This window comes from Lissotriton helveticus, chromosome 3_1 (assembly GCF_964261635.1).
Source record: "Lissotriton helveticus chromosome 3_1, aLisHel1.1, whole genome shotgun sequence".
NCBI classification, from domain to species: domain Eukaryota; kingdom Metazoa; phylum Chordata; class Amphibia; order Caudata; family Salamandridae; genus Lissotriton; species Lissotriton helveticus.
Genome location: NC_136061.1, coordinates 495354706 through 495376161, shown reverse-complemented (window position 1 = coordinate 495376161; position 21456 = coordinate 495354706). Strand labels below are relative to the sequence as shown.

General features: G+C 45.4%; 1 protein-coding gene across 3 annotated transcripts in view; it reads right to left on the bottom strand.

Annotated features, from left to right (window-relative positions):
* Positions 1–21456, bottom strand: part of MFSD6 (major facilitator superfamily domain containing 6) — a 398345-nt gene that overhangs the window by 296364 nt on the left and 80525 nt on the right. For all 3 annotated transcript variants that reach the window (XM_078680386.1, XM_078680387.1, XM_078680388.1), the window contains exon 2: positions 15436–17050. In XM_078680386.1, coding sequence (XP_078536512.1) covers positions 15436–16994 — 1559 coding nt within the window. In that variant the 5' untranslated portion in view covers positions 16995–17050. The remainder of the gene's footprint in view (positions 1–15435; positions 17051–21456) is intronic.

Below are 21456 nucleotides of genomic sequence, written 5' to 3'. Positions count from 1 at the left end.
TGAGGTAGCTCCTGCGCCAGCTCCCTCTCCTTCCTCACACTGTCCTTCATCACATCCTCGAAAAGCAATACACATGCCAGCCTTTTGCCTCAGATCACGGCTTGTGATCTGTCGGAAACCTTTCCTTATGAAGTTTGATGTTCATCATGCTCAGAACTAAGCCAAGGATCAGAGCTTCCCTGAGTTCATGTAGTCTTAGATATGGATGAAACCTTCTACATGCTACTGGTCAGTGCTGTGCTGCATGCAGAGCCATGATAGAAACTGAGTTACTCCTGGACCTCAGTGTCCATGGGTCCTGGAGGAGTCTCAAGCAATGGTGGGCCTGCAGCTGTTGATTGTACTTTTGTTTTTTATCTAACGATATCAATCATTTTTTGTTTGATGGGGAGGAAGTGGCTGATAGTTTCATACTAACCTAGTGAGCCTAGGAGCTTTAGTTTGGGGGTTATGGCGTGAGGTGTGTTTTTCTACAGTACATTCGGCTGTGAAATGTATACTGCGGTTTTCTTGACCCTCTGGTTCCTTTGGAATTTGGGGGCATGTCCAACTAATCATTCAAGGAGACTGCAAGTGTTACACTCATGGATATTTGCTCACCTGTTTTCCATTCCCTCTACTTTTTGTCCATGTTACTGATATCCACATTAGTTTGCTTCACTGATGCCAAATAACTAAGATCAAAAGTTCTGCGAAGTCACTTTCTGTGATGTCACTTGGAGGGGCCTCACATCTTCCCTTTTGCCCGGGGCCTCAGAAGGCCTAGGACCGGCACTGAGTGGCAGAGTGATAACGGGCATCCCTCTGATATTCCTCCGAGCATTTCTCGCCTACTAAATATTTTATGGAATGGAAAATAAAGCATTTGTTCATGCACAAGTGGCAGAAGAGATCTGGCTGCTTTTATTTCACCTCCGAGACAGACATCACCTCCCGATGCTGGTTTATGCATGTTCGGCTTTTCAAATTCAAAGAAAAAATTCTCACCACGAACAAGAACATACTATGCCGTTCAAATGCAGTGATTCACTTCAGCGTTCAGGCATGGGATGATAGCAGTTCTAAGGGATTATCCAAGCAGATATACATGCTCTAACATGCATTGGCATTGCCAATAGGTCTCGTTTAGGATTTAGTTAAGGGAAGATGGGAAGTTGCAGGCACTATTGCTCATCACATTAAAAGCAGCATTCAGTGGGCTGCGAGAAGGAGAGAGCCGACCTCAGGCAGTCCCTTCAGAGATGCCGAGGATCGTCAGGGGCAGCAGGCGTTGGCCCTCACTTGCCCTTGCTATCTCTGGTCACAGCGGTCATGACGGTAGCAGGTGCAAAAGAAAGGAAACCAGGCGCTAAAAAGGTGTCAGGTAACCCCAGGCCATGTGTGATGTCATCGTACGCCACCAGCACTTTGAGTTGTGATTTTCGAGTCTTTTCAGAATGAAACTACGAATACCAGAATGCAACATGATGTTGTCCATAGCGCTAAGACTACATGACAATGGAAAAGCGGCAGCTGTGAACGCGTATCATGTCTTCGCTTGCGATGCGAACGATTAAGGGTTTTTAGGGGTCAAGTACGTGCACACTAACTGCCCCCGGCTGTTACACACCTAGGGGCTTATTTACAAGCCCCTTGCGCCGCCGATGCCTCACTTTTTTCCTTATTATAAGTGAAGTACTAGTGGCACACTGGGCTTGTAAATATGCCCCTGAGTGTCCAAGCAACGTATTACTACCCCTCCCGGCATGACCTCTGATTGACCCCCACTTTTAACAGGCTGGAAGATGCAGCAGTTGCAGGCCTCTCTGGGCCCACCTCGCTCCTGGCCGCTGGCCAGTTATAAAACTTTGAGGCCCCCGTTGAGGGCTGAGGGTGCCTAATGGCGCAGCCTGCATCCTATTTAGGGCCAGCTGAGGAACGGAGCTAGCCCCCCTCAACGGACCCACTTTAACGTGGCACACTTTTCTTTTGATAAAAGGGAGAAAATATGATGTATAACGTGTCCTTTTTGCTTTCTTGTGCAAAGCAGATCTTTTTGGCGAAAACATCCAAGCTCTGGGTCCGACTCCAATCCGCAAAGCCTCTGAAATACCCCAGACCGTCACTACCGTCTACCAGAACCCAAGTCAATGAGGCGCTCTGAAGTGACCCTAAAGAGACTCGGAGCTCCCGTGTTTCGTAGGGGTATGCCTAAATAGCTCACCTCTATTTATGCCTGGCTTGGCCTAGAGACATCTTTAGCTGACATTCAAACCTTGTATAGTAACATTAAAAAAAAAATCATAAATACAAACATATAGAGTGGGGCTCTGGGTCAGCCCCCTTCATCCATTGATCCTTTCATATTTACCCTTTTGCTTCTGCCACCACCCTCAGCGTGGGTCAAGGGGTCCGCTTACTTGAGCCATTGACTCTCTTGCAATTGGAGTGACAACATTTTGCCTAATCACATTTCCATTTCCGACGAAACTCTACTTAAGTGTCAGACCTGACGGGGCAATACTTCGAATGGATAATGTGTGTTTTTTTTCTTTCCTTTTTTTAGCCGTCCTTGTATCTTCAACTATTTCTTCCACCAGCAGTAATTCAGTGCTAACAGTACCTTTTGTTTCCAACACCACCCATCATATTTTCCAGTAATGTGCACTAAAATAAAAATGGTTCATATGCCTGCTATAAATGCAGCTACCTCAGCTGAAGCATCCGTATTGTTCTATTAAAGTTGTGTATGTGTGTGTGTTTATATATATATATATATATATATATATATATATATATATATATATATATATATATATATATATATATGTGTGTGTGTTTATAGACACACACACACATTTAAAAGGTATATTGCAAGGATAATCACAGAGCAGACAGAAGTAAAGCTGCAATTTCGCTGTGATCGGATTTTACACCCAAAAAACTGTAATGAAGGCATAGACCAACACAGAGAAGAGACAGCACGAGAATCCAGTTAACAGATCGCCCACTTGTGTACTAATAAAATGTGGAAAATTGCAAGCAAACTTCACACATCGAGAGAGAGCACCGCCTGCGGCAGCGAAATAATTGCTCACTAATAAGGGCTGCAAATCAACCCCGCAAGACTACGATGGGGAGAGTCCTATTAATTTTGAGATAAGGCCTGGATAGCCTAGGACACCTGGCTTCCAGCATGCCGCAACAGGGTACATCTGAGCCAGGGCGAAGCCATGCCTCAGTCAGAATCCAGTTACTCGGCTTGTTCTCTTTACTTTTCGGTCCCATCAACGACCCAGCTTTAGCCCAACATGCCACTTTGACCAAAGCCGTGGATTAATATGCGACCTGTGCCCGCTAAGCTATGCCGGACAGCACTGCGAGAGGTAAGTTTGCTGCTAACTTCTGACCAGTTTCTGTTTTGAAATCCACACCAGCTGATCTGTCACAGTAGTCTGTAGCACAAAATCTGGTTTTGCTACCGTTTCAGTGCTCATCCTAACATGCTGGGCCTTGGGAAAGTACAAAGTCCACAACCACATATACTTATTTTCCGCACTTTTATTGTAACCATTTGTTCCACTCAGTGCAGTCACACCAAGTGTAACAAAATGTAGTCTGGCTATTTTTTCGTTGTGATTTTCTTTTGTCATCGTACTGTAGTAGATAAATCATGGTTTTGGATTCGCCTCTACAGTTTCCATAATTTGATGTTTTTTTCCTGTTTCCATATAGTGAAAAAGAGCACTGTACTTGAGACGCCGCGGCTCACATGCTGCACTGTTTGCTATGAAACCGTACTGATAATGAGTAAGATAAAAATTGAAAAATATCGTGGAATAAACCGTATCAAGGTAGAACTATTTTTATTTTAATGACCGTATGACGTGATCGCGCAATTCGGCACTCGTGTTGAGTTGGATTGCAATATTTGGTGGTAATACTGGCCTGTGTTACTACTTCTATGTGGGATCAGCACACACATTTCACCCATTGTGATGTTTTTACCAGCATTGTGCAGTAGCGAGAATACCAGAATTACCAGGACCTTTGCCATATGAATCGTAAATCCCTACATTTTAAAGTGAGGGTAAAAACAGGGCTTTTAAGTGGGCCCGGTCCTGCCGGTGCTCAGCACCGGCTGTTCTAACAAGCATTTGCAATGCAATAGGTCTCGCATTTGGGAGAGTTTAAGCTACTAGCATTGCAAATGACAATGCCTTTTATTTGTTTTAAAAACCAAAACATAAATAAAAGCCATTGTAATATACAATGCGAATAGCTCAAACTCGGGTAAATGCGAGACCTTTTGCTTTGCAAATGCTTGTTGAATGAAAGTGGTGCAGTTACCCAATTCCCGTCCATTGAAAGCACTTCATTGCAGGGTGTGCTGACTTCAGCTGTTCTCTAGGTGTTATTTACAGATGAGCAAACTGTTATCTAAATTTCTTTTGATGCATCTAACTGCAGTGCCTACTTATTCTGTGCTGTAAATCTCAATGAAGGACATGCTTATATCTGCTGTTTCTGGAGCTATAGGTGAATCCTATTGGCTTTGCCACTTAACTTGGACAGGTACAGTCTAAAGATATTCTTAATTGTCTTAATAGCAAGAAAGTCTGAAAACCTTAGACATACAATAAACCCTTAACTCTACCCTTTAAATAAACTGGAATAGAATAGCGCTGCTAATTGCTTTTGATAACGCGCTGGCCATCTGAGATTAATGTCAGCTGCACTGAAGGGAATGAGAAAATGTAACAATTGAGCTGGTATAGTGGCCTACATGTGAGCTAATACGTTTCCTTTCGCATTGTTTACTAACATGAATGACACATACTCCTTAAAAACGTATGAAAAAGATTATGCATGGTTAAGTGCATTGTTAAAGAATTGTTTTATTATACACGCTATCATTATGAAAAAGATTATGCATGGTTAAGTGCATTGTTAAAGAATTGTTTTATTATACACGCTATCATTATGCACCTTGTCCCTCTTAGCAAAATGTCTAAAAAACATGTGAAAGCCAATAGATCTCACATAGGCGAAACCAAATGGCATTGCCAATGCTTGTTCTGTTTATGGAGACAAACATTCAAATGTAATACCACTGGATCTGGCCATTAAAAATCATGGTAATCATTTCAACAGGCATACTGGCCTTAACTGTGAGAAAGAGCAAAAGTGTCCAAAACAAATTGCCCCAGTGAAAGGCACCAAATTTTATACTGTGCCTCCGTTATTGATGGAAGCCAAATCAACACACATTTTATATTATCAAAAGAGTAAAAATGTTATCTTCTTAGCTATTTCAGAAAGCAGGATGTAGCACTGATTACTAAAAAAACAAAAGGTGATGCTTCATCAACAGTACACATCAGACATGTCACCTAGAAGTTTCTTAAGTACAACATGCCCCAAGCCATATAGTTTGCTGTATCAACAATCTCAAAGGGACATCTACTCACCAACATAGATATTCCGATTAAAGTAACTCAAACATAACACTCAACCACAGAGACTTTCGACACATTCATCCTCACATAGTACACTTCAAAGATCCATAAAGTAATTGGAAATATCTTATATTACCCATTACCTACTATGAAACATTATTTAAAAATACACTGGACAGACAGAGCTCCCTCAGTGACAAAAGACCGCCTTGTCTCTGGGTGTTCATTATCCAAAAAAGTAATGGTCAGCTAGACTTGGAAGGTGCTGTAGGCCATAGAAATGGTAAAATGGTTTTAGATATATACCTGGATAACTTCATAAGCTAGCCTGACAGGTCTAGTTTCATGAAGAGACAACACTTGCATGCTTAGAACGAATTTTCTTTAGGAATAGTATATATGCACTTTGAATTTCTGAAATGTGAACTGGACCTTCATGTGGACCACAGTGCTATGTAGCTCTCCTCTTGATATCGTTGTTTCAACACTGGTCAAAAGCAAAATTAAAGCCTAGGCACTATGCTATCCGAACAAAGCTTAATTCGGCCATCTATACCTTATTGTACCACTGAACACCGGTGCGGGGACAGGTAATGGTGCAGGAGTGCCCTAAATGTGTACGTGATCACACCTTCCTTAATGCGTACAGATCCTGCTTCCTGTCGTCAATGGAATTGGCTAACTGGATCAAGCAGAAACACTTCTAGGCTCATACAACGACTGTACCTGTGAAGAGCAGCACAATATCAGGTGAGCTTATATATTCCTGTTTTCCAATCTCCCTTCCTCAGTTTAGTTGAATTTTAGGTATTTGTTCTTCTTCATGCTTTCCTAATGAAGTGATGTAATGCCACAGAAGCCATGTGACACAAAAAGAATACTGCAAGTGGAGCAGACAACCACTTCCATTTTATCAGTAGTCCAGTAATGGAAAGTCCCTAGAGGAAATACAGGATTGCCTATGTGTATCTGTCTTAGTTGGTTTTCTGGCAAAAGGAACTGTGTATTTTGAGTAGTGTGTATGAGAAATTACATGGTGTGCTATAACCTAAGTCTATTTTGTTAGTATACATCATCATATAACAATTACCCTTTGTAAGCATCATCTTGTTGTGATTTACAATGATTTTTTTAGTCGAATAGGTTTTATCACAGGTGGTTCCAGAGTGACGCCATGGGTTTCCTCAAATGAAAATAAGATAACATTACAACCCAATAAAATCCAAATCTTGGTGACAACGAATACAGAAAAAAAGAGTACATCCTCTCCACATTGCTGGTACTTAATCGTCTGACATAATGTCAATGCTAAGTTATATAAAATAGGACATGGGAAGGGGCATTTACTTAAGAATAGGGTATGGGCAACTCAATCTTTTTTATAAATAGAGAGGGGTTGGGTCTTCACCCTAGACAGTGTAACGTTAGGCAATATAGTAGAGGGGATATAATGTAGTAATCTGCAACCCAACCAAATAGACTAGGGTAAAATCACAAGCATTCAAAATAATGAGGAGCTAGAGAAAATAGACTAGTGTGCATGTTCTAAAGAGTCTTGGTACATTGCCTTACAATTAAATTTAAATTCTATAATAATTCATAATTGGTTATCTCAGGAGCAAATCCGAAACGCATAGGGGTTAAAACTGTTACAAATGGGGGCATAATAAAACAAGAGGGTATATATGTTTAGAACAAAAAGGTATTGCACTTAATAGATAATGGTTGAATAACATGAGAAATATATTCTAATCAGGAGAACCTGCAAAAAAGAGAGATCAAATTGACAACAGATGCTGCCATACTGTAAACTAAAGCAATTTAGATTTCTTAATCTTACAGGATGCACATAACACAGGTGCAAAATTTCTCAGTCTGGTGGATTATCCATCACTGTACACTTAGCTTAAGAAGCAAGAAAAGGGAGTACACTCTATGTTGATGTTAGCCCTGAAAAAAATAATGAACATCCACACAACTCGTAGGCACTCACAAAACTGTTTTTGTTGTTAGTCAAATCCAAGATGATCACACAACAAATCTAAGTGGGTGGCATACATTCCAAAAGGAGGCAGATTTGACCAAAAGGTAGTGACCGATCTGTCATAATCAGTCAAAACAGGCAGAATGTTTTCGCAAGGGAGGACAATAGTGACGGCAAGTGCATTAAAAAGAGTGGGCTAAGGGATGACTCCTGCACAATTTCATTTTATAAATACATGTACTGAGAGCGGTATGGGGCATTGGGGACCAACTGAGCCCTGTCATACAGAGAGGACCTAATTCATTTGAGAGCGAAAGATTTGATACATATTTCCTGGAACCTATGAATTAGACTTGAATGGTCGAGTGTGGCAAAGAGCCCAAAGAAATCTAAAACAATTGGAGCAGAGAAACTGCCAAAATCCAAACCATACGGGGGTAATTTTCGATGGCATGGGCCAGGCAAAAGCCTGAATAACAAGGATCAAAACTGAAAGTAGATGCATGCTAGAAAAGCTTTGACTAACTTACCTTTCAATAATTGTAGTCAAAATAGGAGTTAGAGAGGCCTGAAATTGTCAGTTCTTAAGGATCTGCATTGGGCTTCTTCAGAAATGACACAACTCTAGCTTATCTAATGCAGGAATGGTTGCCAAAGTGCACTTCATATTGTGGCATATAACTGGTGCCAACAAACATACAGTTTCCTAAGCTGCCTGAGAGGGACCGGAGTTCCCAGGGGGGCCCGTTCCAACACAGGAGTCTCCTTGTAACTTATCAACTGAAAGATGCTGAAAATGGTTCAGTAGGGGCCTGAGGTACAGGATCTTATAGCATGTGTCCTCCATGGGAGATCTTTCATGACTTTAGAGAGGAAGCGGTGGGCTTGCTGGAGGCTTAAGATTGGGTTGTCTAAAGGAAGACAAATCATGTCCTTCCGAAAGCCGAAGTGGAAACTTAAAACTAGGAAAAAGCAATACAGGGATGAGTGACTGGTCGTAGCGGAAAGATTCATAAGAAAAAGAAAAGCATATTATTAGTCAGTGAAAGAAAGAGGGAACATTTCCTGCACTGTAATGAAATGGGTTACAGATAAAAACATAAGATCAATTTGTGTGTCAGACCAAACAGATGTACTAGAGGTAATAAGAGATAAATCCAATATGGGAATGACCTTTGGGTGATCAAGTCAGTCTGCCCTTATATTAAAATTGGCAATAATAGATGTAGAAGCGGATACAATAGCAGGAAAGATTGGCCACAGTTTTGCCACAGTTATGAGCATAGCCCGGCTACCGGTAAACAAGGAGCCATGGAAGAGCACAATGAAGGGAACGCTTTATAGGGTTTCAGCCAATACAAAGGCAGGGAGTTGCACATCTTACAAGTGACCCTAACCATGAAGACCACGGCTCCACCATGGCCAGTGGAGCAATTCCAATAAAATAATTCCCATCCTGGTGGTTGGCTAAGGTGACACAAGAGGTGAATGCTTACCTGAGCCAAGCCTCAGCTAAAGCACAAAGAACAATATCATGGTCAGTAAAGAGGTTGCGAATTGAGATAGAACATTAGGGAGGAATCTGACATCACATAGCATGGCTTTCAATAAGGAAGTACAAACATTACATTTGAAGTGTGGGAGCTAAAAGGGAAACCCTGTTATAAATATGATGACATGAAGGAGAAACGTCTCTAAAAGGAGACGTGAGTGGGCAATGGAATCATTTGAGCAAACAAAATGCATGATCCTGGCAAGCACTAGTGCAGATAGGCTTGCTTCTGGCACAGTGAATGCTTCAAAAAAAGACCCATAGGCCAGTCTGCAGGCAGAGTCAGTGGTTCCACCTCAAAATGGAGGTTTGGCAGAGGTAGGACTCATGGGAATAAAAAAAAAGTACGGTTGAAAACAAAATTAAAATATAGCCCAGAATTCGAGGCCCTGACGGCTAACCGCAAGATTGTGGCAGAGGCGCTGAGGCCTCATTGATGATTTGAGGGAGGACCGGCGCATGAGGCCTGGTTACCTGAGCGGCGGCCTGTCGGAGCCCGTGGAGCGAGTGCGAGACCACCGCCATAAGGCCGCATGAGCCATGTGCACTTATCCCTATGGCAGAAAGGCAGCCATGAATTAAAGTATTATAGGGCCTGAGTATATCTACAAACTGCCCCAGGCATTGAACGCGGTGCACCGCAGCAACGTTGGGGAGGCAGCGCAGAGAGTGGGTGCCGGGTGGATGGGCGCCTCATGAGCAGCGCTGGGACCTGTGAAGCTGTGAGAGGCCCTACTCGATCATTACAGTGCTTTAATGAATGGCAGCCAGTGGAACTATGATTGGGGGACTGGCCTGAGACGGCTGGACAACACCAGGGCGTCCTTTGCAGCGAGGTGCTGCTAAGACATTGAAACGACAGTGGAGACCGGTGTGGTGATCAGCTCAGTCTCCCTGATCGTCTGGAAATGGTACTTGAAGGGACACCCATTAGTTGGGAGCAGGAGACACGACTGTCCGTGGAAGCGGCCCGGTTAGAGCCTGGTGCGGCTTGTTGGTGGGAGGTTTCCACCTGTGTTCTATCTGCCAAGAAGTCTGAAACTGCACAGAGTACTTTCAACTGGGATTGCGTAAGTGGAGATCGGCCGGTGCCGTGCAGAGTCCAGGCGCTTTGTGGTAGAAACCTAGTTGGGGGCTACCGAACCGCCATCTAAATAGACAGATATCCGACTGCCATCATGACGAAGGACAAACCAGCGGGAGGATCTGTACTGAGGCCAAAACCAGAGTCTCTTAAGGGGAGGATTCAGTCTTCACATTGCCGAAACAGGTCAGATCCCTAGAGTCGATCACCAGTGGCTTGGCCTCGCGGGTGGAGGAGGCGGAGGGCAGGGCCAGAAGATATAACCTCCGATTTGTTGGTTTGCCTGAAGGATGTGAAGGGGGGAACATGGAACAGTTCCTCACTAGGTGGCTGATGGGCTGGCTCCCATCGGAGTCGCTGTCTGGTTGTTCTGTCACCGAAGAGCACATAGGGCCTTGATGCAGAAACCGACACCGGGTGCCAGGCCGAGAGCTGTCATTGCTAGGATTCTGAATTAGCATGAAAGAGATATGATCTTAAATTAGGCCATACTCAAGAAACCCTTACTATACGTCCCGTACTCTTTTCTTTGAATCGCCAGAGGATGTCTTCAATTGGATAGATGAAACTGTGAAGATTCGGCGCTGCACGCCGCCCAGGCTGGAGTCTATTTCTTCGTCTAGTGAGGTTGTCCGCAAGACACCCAAAGCCAAGACCAAAGGATTCAGGAGATCGAGGCGCCACTCCAAGTCCTGCAGTGATTCTGGTAGATCTACATCTGGCTATGTCCAGGTGTTTCATTCTGGGTTCACCAGGCGGGTGGAGTTGAGATTTTGTTGTATGGTAGAGTCCCGTACAAACATATTAAGACACGGACGGATCCACAGCGGAGATATGCATTTCTTGAGGGTACCATGTACGAGGAACAGGTGGTTTTTGGTTGTGTGTATGCCCTCCAGCCTCTAGAGTTGGTGGAGCGTCTCACGACTCTGTGGGCTGACATGCCGGAGGGGTTGGCAATAATAGGGGGAGATTGGAACGATGTAATGGACTCGGCTGCAGACAGATGGAGATCAGGGGGATATGCCGCCGTCCACCACAGTACTAAACTGAGCTCCTTAGCGACGGGACTGGGATGGGTGGATGTTTGGCGGCAGCTGCACGGAAAGGAACTAGGCTACACATATTTTTTGACCTCCCATGACTCGTGCTCCCGTCTTGATTATTTCTTTGTGCCTTTAAGAGCCGTCAGGAGGGTGAGGGCAGTGGAGATGCTCCCAAGGGGCCTATCCGACCATTCACCAGTGGTTCTCATGGTGCAGCTGGGTCCTGAGAGACACCCCTTTCGATGGCATCTCTCCCCATGGCACCTCCAGGACGAGAAATATCGGGAACACATGGGACAGGCAACTGGACAATATCTAGATACAAATGTGGGGACAGTGGCTGACAGTGGCCATGAAACCCACTTTCCGGGAAGTGGACATCTCCTTCTGTGCGGCAGCACGTCGAACCCGGCGGGAGGCTCTGCTGCGGTCGGAGGCCCACTTAATGCAACTAGAGCAGAGTAGTAGGGGGAGGGAGGGAATTTGGTGCACCGACAGCTGGTGCTGACGCGACAAACCTATTCAGATACCCTGATGGATAATAATAATAATAATCCACATTTGTAAAGCGCACAATCACCCGTAAGGGTCTCTAGGCGCTGGGGGCCGTCGGGAAGATTAAGCAAGCTATTGCCCAGAGTCACATGGTGCTCGGCAAACCTGCCGCCGGTGCCGGGGATCGAACCGTGATCCCCAGATTTCAGAGTCAGTCGCCCTAGCCGCGGCGCCACACGTGAGGCCGGCCTTGCGTGGCTGGTGTCCCGTAGCAGAATTTATCAATGGAGTGATAAGTCCAGTAAATTATTGCATAGACTATGCCAAGGGACCCTGCCGCCCCAGGTTCTGCCTAGTATACCGGGTCCTGATGGACGGGTTCTGAGCGACCCCTCCCTTATAGATGAGAGTTTTGCACAATATTTCGCAGAACTCTACACCCTTAGAGAGCTCCTGCAGGAAGATGTGATCAATCGCCCCCCACTCTTTCCGATGACGCGCGAGCAGACTTGGAACTGCCATTTATTGAGGAGGAGACTTGCACAGCATTGGGATAATTGAATTCCGGAAAAGCGAGGGCCCGAATGGGTTCCCCTGTGAATTTTTTAAGAAATATATCTCCCAGATAGGGTCGCACTACTTCAAAGTTATCGAAGAAGCTAGAGACCGGGGATGTCTGCCGTATGACTGGAGGCATGAAGAGGTGGTCTTATTTAACAAGCCAGGTCGGCCTCCTGACCAACACGCCTCCTATCGCCCCATTTCACTTTTAAATGTGAGGCCAAAATTCTTGCCAAACTATTGGCCAATCGTCTGCAATCACACATAGCTACATTGATTCATCCAGATCAGGCAGGCTTTATGACTTAGCGGGCCACGCGCCACAACATCCGGCGGGCACACAATGCAATATATGCCATCCAGGGAAGAGGAGTGCTTGCTGCCCTTCTGCTGGCAGACATGGATAGGGCGTTTGATTCCCTCAGTTGGGTATACCTATTTGTGCTCCTTGATCTTCCTAATATAGGTCCTTGTTATATTAATTGCTTGAGTTCAGAATTTTTTCTTGCTAAAGTTCTGCTCGCTCCAGTATTCCAGTCTCCATGGAGATGCCTGTGTTGAGGCAGTTAGAGACTGAGGACTGGAGAGCTGGCAGCATCTGTTGGTGGTGCTTATTTGGAATAAAATTACCTACAAACTTATACAGTGTTTGTCTAATTTAACAGTCCTCAATTCCTGGCATACCTAAAACTGCTACATACAGACCTCACGGCGTCGGTGCGGGTGGCAGGATCCAGATCTTCGACGTTTTCCGTAGACAGGGGCACTCGTAAGGGGTGTCCTCGGTTGCCGTATCTCTTTGCGCTAGCAATGGAGCCGTTAGCGGCGTGGGTGCGAATGGACACACAGGTGGCGGGGTTTGAGTGGGATCATGGGCTCTCGGATCGTATTGCTTTGTATGCGGACTAAGTCCTCTTTTTTTTAACAGACATAGATAGGACAGGCCAAGGCTCCTCCACATTATGCAAATCTTCGGTGAATCATCGGGACTGTATATGACCCCGAGTAAGTCCACGCTGTGGGGGCAGGGGGGAAAGGCAGAATTAGGGTCCTGGGCCACGGCGGTGCGGGCGTCGACAGAGGGTGTGAAATATCTGGGAGTCTTTCTATCAGATTTGCAAAGAGTTGCGTGGGACAGAAATATAGTTCCAATCTAGACACGAACAAGGGAAAAAATTAAAACTTGGTCGCACATGCCCCTTTCCATATATGGTAGATCGGCAATTTTTAAAATTGTGTCCTTGCCGCGCCTCCTCTATCAATTGCAGAACTATCCCTACCCAGTGCCCCCCTTGCGGTTTTGCCAGGTTAATTCGACGCTGGGACAGTTCCTGTGGGCATGGGGGGCTGCGGACCTGCTTTCAGTCAACATATTGCGGGGGCTGGCCACTTCAGATATTCAATTGTACTATGTGGCTTCACATCTCCTAGTACTAAATGAATGGTGGTATGGTAACTGGGCGGCACCCGCATATGAAGTGGAGCGAAGGTGTATGGGTGAATCCACCTTGCATACCATTCTGTAATCTGCGTCACTACGCAATTCTTTACCGTCTGCCACTCAGGTGGTGCTTCGAATGTGGAAACAGTACCTCCGTAAGATGGGTTGGTGGAGTAGGCTAACTAGGGAGACCCCGCTGTGGCATAATGGCAGTCTACCGCAGCTGGTGGCACTAGCTGCATTCAAAGAATAGGATAACATAGGAATCTCCACTTTAGGGGATGTAATGCAAGACGTGGTACTCAAATCTTTACAAGATCTTCAGCGAGAGTACCACATGCCAAAAACTTAGTTCTGTAAATTTTCATGGGAGATTTACAAGATCATAAGATATCAAAGATTTATCAACCCTTGGTGACCCATAGCTCCACTACGCTAGATAAACTCAGAGAGGCTTGGGTGGGGGATGTAGGCCATCTGGATGGATATGAATGGATGGATGCACTGGCCTTCCCTAGAGGTTCAGCGTAATCGACAAGGTTGTGTCTCATTCAATTCAAATACCTTCACCGGGTTTATTACACTACGCTCAGGCTATGGAGGGCAGGTCTACTGGCATCGCCGATGTGCATCCGATGTGAACGAGAAGAGGGGGTGCCTAATTCACACCATTTGGCACTGTACAGCACTTATGAAATTTTGGATAGGGGTGTTGCCCTGCTTGGCGGAGGTGCTGGGGTGGGAGCTCCACTCCTCACAGTGATAGACAATTCTGCATATCATGGAGGGTATAGGAGGTAACATATACAAGAGGCACCTACTGCTACTGGGGTTGACCCTGGCCAAGAGAGAAATAGCACAGTAGTGGAATGCCGCCCTCCCTCTCGGCATGGAAGAATGGGTAGGATTTTAGCATGGGGTTAGAGATCTCGATATTTAAGGCCAGCGGCTGCCAGCAAAAACACCCCAAAATCTGGAAACGATGGGCAAACTACCGAGGTCTGGAATTGGACCGGTGCCCCCGGTAGATGAATCTGTAACTGCCTTGATCTGTGGGCCACTGGAGTAAGGGATTGGAAATGTAGTGGAGGGACGGTTTCGCTGAAATGGGAGATGTGGTGACAACCGAAATGCCGCTGCGTGCTAGTGCATCATGGGGGGCGGGGTTAAGATGTTTATGTTATATTGTACCTTTTGACGATAATAATGTATAAATTAACTGTCAAAGACAATGTTGACATTATAACATTTGTTTTAATATATATATATATATATATATATATATATATATATATATATATATATATATATCCCAGAAGGGTTAGAAGAATACAGAGAAAGCAAAAGAGAAAATAATCAGAGAAAGACAATCCAACAAAGTATATATATCATTCTAAACTTCTACACTGGAAATTTTATTAAATGAACATATTATAAAAGTAAACATACACACATTATGAGGCCATTTGTGCTTCACAGATATACTCCTTCGTATTAATTCCTAATTGGCATCTTTTTCACTTATTAAAAGATCCTCAGACACAAACATATGCTGTAATCTCAATGGTTAAATACCAATCACACATGTATTGTATTTCAGAGGGATCAATTTAACTCATGAAACACCGTTGTAGAATTTATGATACTGTAGAAGCGAGAAAACACATACAGTGTGTAACTTGTGCTAGTTGCATAAGGTACTGCCCTCAACCCGACTACAATCCGAAATGCCCAGATAAGCCTACGTACATCTAGCCCCACAACTAGTGTACATTTCAACTAAATTAAACAATTATCAATGATTATTTTCATGCTGGGGTTGCTTTTCACTTACCTAATGTGACCAATCAGCTCAATCAATTTGTGACTGAAGAAGTAAGCAGTCAGCTCTGAAACATGGCTCAGGACAGAACAAATCCCAAACAAGGTGGTAGAGCCATTCAGGTCCTCCAAGTGCCAGAAGAGAAATGTAAAAACAAATCCGTAGCCAAATCCCATGAACCAGGCTACAAAAAGCACAGAGCTGTATCGCACAGAGCAAATGATTTTGATCAGGTCCCAAACCCGGAAAGACTCAGATGAGGCCACTACTTCACCAGTGCTGGAATGGTTGCCTTCTGGGGATGTTGCAGGAGTATTTCCCTCCCCTTGCGTGGCTATCACCTCCTCTCGATTCTCATCTTCTTGTGTTAATTGGTGATAATGGAAACGGAATTGGGTTGACACTATCATAGCTATAGACATCAGAACCCCAAAAACAATAAAAGCAATCCGGTAGTTTTTATAATCTGGCGCTTTGCACCCAATGCCTGTAAAAACTGCATCTATGTGGGTGTGGTCAATTCCAATTCCAACAGACAGCATGGCAAGCCCCCATCCCAACGAACCCCACATTCGTTGCAACCCATAGCGATCCCTGTGTTTCCCAAGATATTGCAAAGTCACAGTGTCTACGATAGTAACAGAAGGGGCACTGAAAAACTCGCCAATAATCACAACAAGCAGGATCAATAAAAAAATAGTTTCTACATTTTCTTCATCATACACAAGTATGTACTGATCTGAAGGTACCGTGGTAGTAGTTGCAGCAGTGGTGGCAGCTTTAGTTGTGACTTTTGTTGTAGTTGTTGCACTCATAGTCATCTTATCTGCAGGTAGCCTAGAACTGTTCTCACCAGTACTTCGAACTATTCGATGCATTGAATCCAAGGTGTCACCTTCAGCATGGTTAGACATGAAGGAATTGATTTCCTGGCTTAACGGCATGGGGTTGTGGGCCAGTAAGTCTCTCTTACGTCTAACAATCTCAGATGTAGCACTTTGCATGGTAAGTAGAGAAGTCAAAGTGGTATTTGGGGTAACGGTTGTTGAAAGACTTCCATTTGTAGGGATTACTGGTAACGGGTTTTTTGGTAAACACCTCAAACTTGCTGGTTTAACAAATCCTATTCCAAGGTTAAATAGAACCCAGCATAAAACTGAGAAGAGAAGCACGATTTTCCCTTTCTTGAAGCGATCTGCCACTATTCCCCAAAATGGAGCACTGCAAAACTCAATGAAGTATCTGATTCCCACCAAGAACCCACTCTGGCTTGGTGACATGCCCAACTGCTTATAATATACAGGTAAAAGTGGGTAGAGTGATCCATAAGCTGCATAAAAGAAAAAATAAAAAACTTTTGAAATAAGGAGGTCATTGTTTATTTTGACGCAGTGCTTTTCTATCCAATCCATGTCAGGGTCTGGAGTAGTTCTCGTTTGAGTGGCAGTGGGTTCATTTGGTGTTCTGGTGTGTTCCAATGAAACAGAGTTAAATGGGTCAGCAAGCACATACTTTCTCTTCTGTTCCTCCTCATCGTCAGATAAAATGGCAACTTTGTCATCGGTCGCCATGGCTTATTGATAGCGTCTTGATGTTAAAGCACTTTCAGGAGTATCTTAAAGGAGCCCTGTAAAATAAGAAGAAAGTATGATATCATAATAGGTTTGCATACAATTGAAGTTGCATAGGAACAAAACTTGGCTCTTCTCTAACTGTGCAGATAGGTTTTGTATGAAAAACTCAGTTATAGCGGGCCACTAACCATACTTAACATTTACTTTCTATATCATTATAATGTATTCAAAAATCTATCTGTGTTAAAACACTTTGGTCCTCACTATAGGTTTGCTTGAATTTGCTGTGGGAATACTGGAGTTTGGAATCTCTGAATTTTCCCAGTATCTCTACACTGAATTTCAGCTTTTCAGGGTTTGGGTGAAAATGGAGAATAACTGCATGGACCTAAGAAAAACAAATCCTTTTATTCAGGAAGTCCCGGGGTCACTCAGTCCCAGGTTTTTCCATTGGCTATAGGGACATAACATGAACAGTACAAGATACACTTTTATACCCATCAGTAATTTATTTACAAAATTGTTCTTGACGAATTTCTATTTCATCATCTGGGTTACATTTTCTACTTTCACACATACTTCAAAGGCCTTTATGAATACTTAGAACTTCCTGTGTCTCTACAATGCCTACTGTTGTTCTGGTGGTGAGAGGTACAGGGGCAGCTCTGGGGGACACAGAGAGAATGAGGAGGAATAAGGGCAGAGGGATGGTTGAAGGGAGTGGTGAGAGATCAAGGGGGATGGATAGGGGGGACTAGAGGCAGAGAGGAGGAAGGAGGGGGAGTGTCTCACTCGCTCCCCAATGGGAGGGAGGGGTTGAAAGAGAGAGAGAGCGAGAGAGAGAGAGAGAGAGAGGTTTCAAATTTGGAAACTAGCCATTTGGACCAATCTTTTTCTTGAAAACAGATTTTATTTGTCACAGGTCACATACATTGCATAGCTCCGTAACCCGGAGACTGCTGCACACATCAATGAAATTACAATAATGCCGTAGACTTTTATACCAGAAAACAAAACCCCCACCCCTCCACCCCCCGATTGCGTATATGCCATCCCAACTAAAGGATTATATGACTAATGTAGTACACTGAGTCCGTCCAGCACCCCACAGATCACTATCTTCATCCCAATTCAAATAGGTACAATAGATGTCTCCTCCGGCGGCGGGTCAAGCTCCAACACCCGATAGTCCGCCCACCTTTTCCAGATGTTAAAATGCTTACGGGGGCATCCCCTGGCAACAAAAATCGGCAGCTCAAGCCCCATGCAGAAGTCCATCCCAGATCGCCACGCAGCCAGCGGCGGAGCCAGAGTCGCCTTCCAAGCTCTGGCTACATCCATCTTCGCCAGCGTAAGACCCAGCAGTAACAGGTGGCGTTTGTATCTATTGCCCCCAATACCATCCAGCAATGCCAGTCTCGGTGTATACGGAAGCTCCCAAGCCAATACCTCCGACAATCAGGAGAACACCCCCCTCCAAAATGTATGCAGCGCAAGACAGCCCCAGACTGTGTGGAGCAGTGTGCCCTCATGCGTCCCACACCAGAGACACTCGGGGGAGCCTATCATTCCCGCCCTCCACAGTCGCACTCTGGTAAAATACACACGGTGTAGGTATTTAAATTGCACTAGCCGTAGGCGTGTGGATATGGTGGCTCCACGCGGACTCGCCAGAGCCTCTGCCCAGTCCTCTTCCTCCAGGTCGCCCACATCCCCTACCCATGCTGTCCGGAGGCGCTGTAAATCAGTAGAGCAATAATGAACTAACGTCTGGTAGATGCGAGAGATCTTACGGTCTGGCAACTCACCCATAAACATATTTGCCTCCAGTGGGCTAAATTCAGGAAGGGACTCCAGCCCCACTAGATGAGGTGACAGTGTGTGTCTAAGCTGCAAATACTTAAAGAATTCAGACCATGGCATCCCATACTAATTTCTTAACTCTTGAAAGGATTTAAGTGTCAGGTCTGCCATCACATCACCCAGGTACGATATCCCTATAGAATCCCATCCCAGGAAACCCTGCAGCGCCTCCAGCTGAGGCAACCGCCCGTTACCCCAAAGAGGCGTCTCCCGGGTCAAAACATTCCACCACCCCATCCTATGTAGAGTGCGCTGCCAGACATGAAATACCACCTGTGTGGCCGAAGGAAGGCCCCGTTGCAAGGGCGCGGAGTAGAGCAGAGTGTGTAACGACCGAGTGCCCATCAAGTGTCGCTCTACCGCATACGCCGAATCCCCTCTATCACCGTACCACCGCTCATTAAGCACCAACAAGTGTGCTGCCTGATAATAGGAAAGCGGTACAAAAGGGGGTGGTGATGGACGGAGCATCTGAATCAATGAAACACTCACACCCAGTCAAAAGATCTGGGTTTAATCCATCACCGTTCTTTAGCCCACTCTGCCACCCCAGTTCAGACATGGCTATATGCAAATCAGTCTGACCCTGTGCCTCATGGGAACAGTCCAGCCCGAACTGCCAAGCCATGTCTTTCCTGGACCGGAAACAAGATTCCGAGGACCAGTTTCTGGCATTCCAGCCGTCTTCAGCCCAGCTTGCTTGAATCCAGTAGCAAAGTGAACAAGGGACTGGGTATGGTCAGACGTGAGACGTGGTGTCGAGTGCAAAAAAACAATGGATTTAGGCCCGGATCCTTGTACTGGGGTGAATGTATGACATTGTTCTACATTCTGGCCATCAACTGCGTTTTTTGCAATTTTCACCTCGAGTGGGCTGGGTATGCTCAGACGTGAGTCCCAGGCTCTCCACACCACTGGAGTGAAGCTATCCAGGCTGATGAAGGCTGATAGCCAGAAACCGGTCCTTGGATGCTTGATTCCGGTCTGGGAAAGACATGGCTTGGTAGTTCGGACTGGACTGTTCCCATGAGGCACAGGGTCAGAGCTGATTTGCATATAGCCAGTGTCTAACCCAGGGTGGTGTGGAGTGCAAAACAACGATGGATTTAGGCCCGGATCCTTATACTGGGGTGAATGTATGACATTGTTCTACATTCTGTCCATCAACTGTGTTTTTTGCAATTTTCACCCCGAGTGGGCTGGGTATGCTCAGACGTGAGTCCCAGGCTCTCCACACCACTGGAGTCAAGCTATCCAGGCTGATGAAGGCTGATAGCCAGAAACCGGTCCTTGGATGCTTGATTCCGGTCTGGAAAAGACATGGCTTGGTAGTTCGGACTGGACTGTTCCCATGAGGCACAGGGTCAGAGCTGATTTGCATATAGCCAGTGTCTAACTCAGGGTGGTGTGGAGTGCAAAAAATGGTGGATTTAGGCCCGGATCCTTGTACTGGGGTGAATGTATGACATTGTTCTACATTCTGTCCATCAACTGTGTTTTTTGCGATAATAGGAAAGGACATCAGACGTCGCAAGCCCCCGGTGTATGTAGAGAGAAGGCATGTGTGCAGGGCCATGCAAACTGCCCCCCTCCCAAATAAACCCACCCAAAGCTGAATTGACCTGTTGGAACCAACGCGGCGAAAGCAAAAAGGAGTGATTCTGTAATTGATAAAGAAGACGAGGGAACTCCACCATTTTAAAAATAGCCGATCTACCGTAGATCATCAGGGGCATGAGAGCCACGCCCTGAGATCCTCTCGCGTGCGTTCCCACACCAAGGCCAAATTCCGCTCCCGAGACACAATTGTTGAGGCCGAGAGATAAACCCCCAGATATTTCATCCCCCAGGTGCGAGCTGAAGCCCAGTCCCCCGCCCCATATTGATCGTCCAGAACCCATAGTGTAGATTTGCTCGGGTTCATATAGAGCCCGGAGGTCTCGGCAAAGATCTGCAAGATTTGTAGCAATCGCGGTCCCGACCTGTCTATATCAGTGAGGAAGAACAGGACATCGTCGGCATATAACGCTATCTTATCGGTAATACCGGGAGCCCATCTGAAGCCCTTGAGCTGAGCATCCATGCGTACCCACTCCGCCAACGGCTCCATGGCAAGTGCAAACAGATAGGGGGAGAAGGGGCACCACTGACGCGGATGTATGACGATACATCGCTAACCACCACAATGCCAGCAATGACCTCGCCGTCTTTACATCGCAAAAGGCATCAAATCGCACGCATTCAGTGCACATGCTGTCACCACGCTATTGTAGTGTGTCTGCCGCTTTAGGCAAATACATCGCAGTTCATCACATCGCATGCTATAAAACCGTTTTTCCGAAACTGTTTATTATAGTATCTGGGGCGATTTGTATTGACCTACCTGGCCGTGACCTGCTCTTTGTCCATGCCATCTGTCACCGCAGCACGCGTTGGATCTGTCACCTTTGCGTTTCATCCGTCACCTTCTGTGGCTATGTAATGAGGTCATGTTGCAGCATAGCATAAAATATCCAAGCTTCTGAGTGTTCGTGACCCCCCCAAAAAATGTATTTTCAGTCTGCCATGTCATCTTGCATCAGCCTCTATTAAGAAC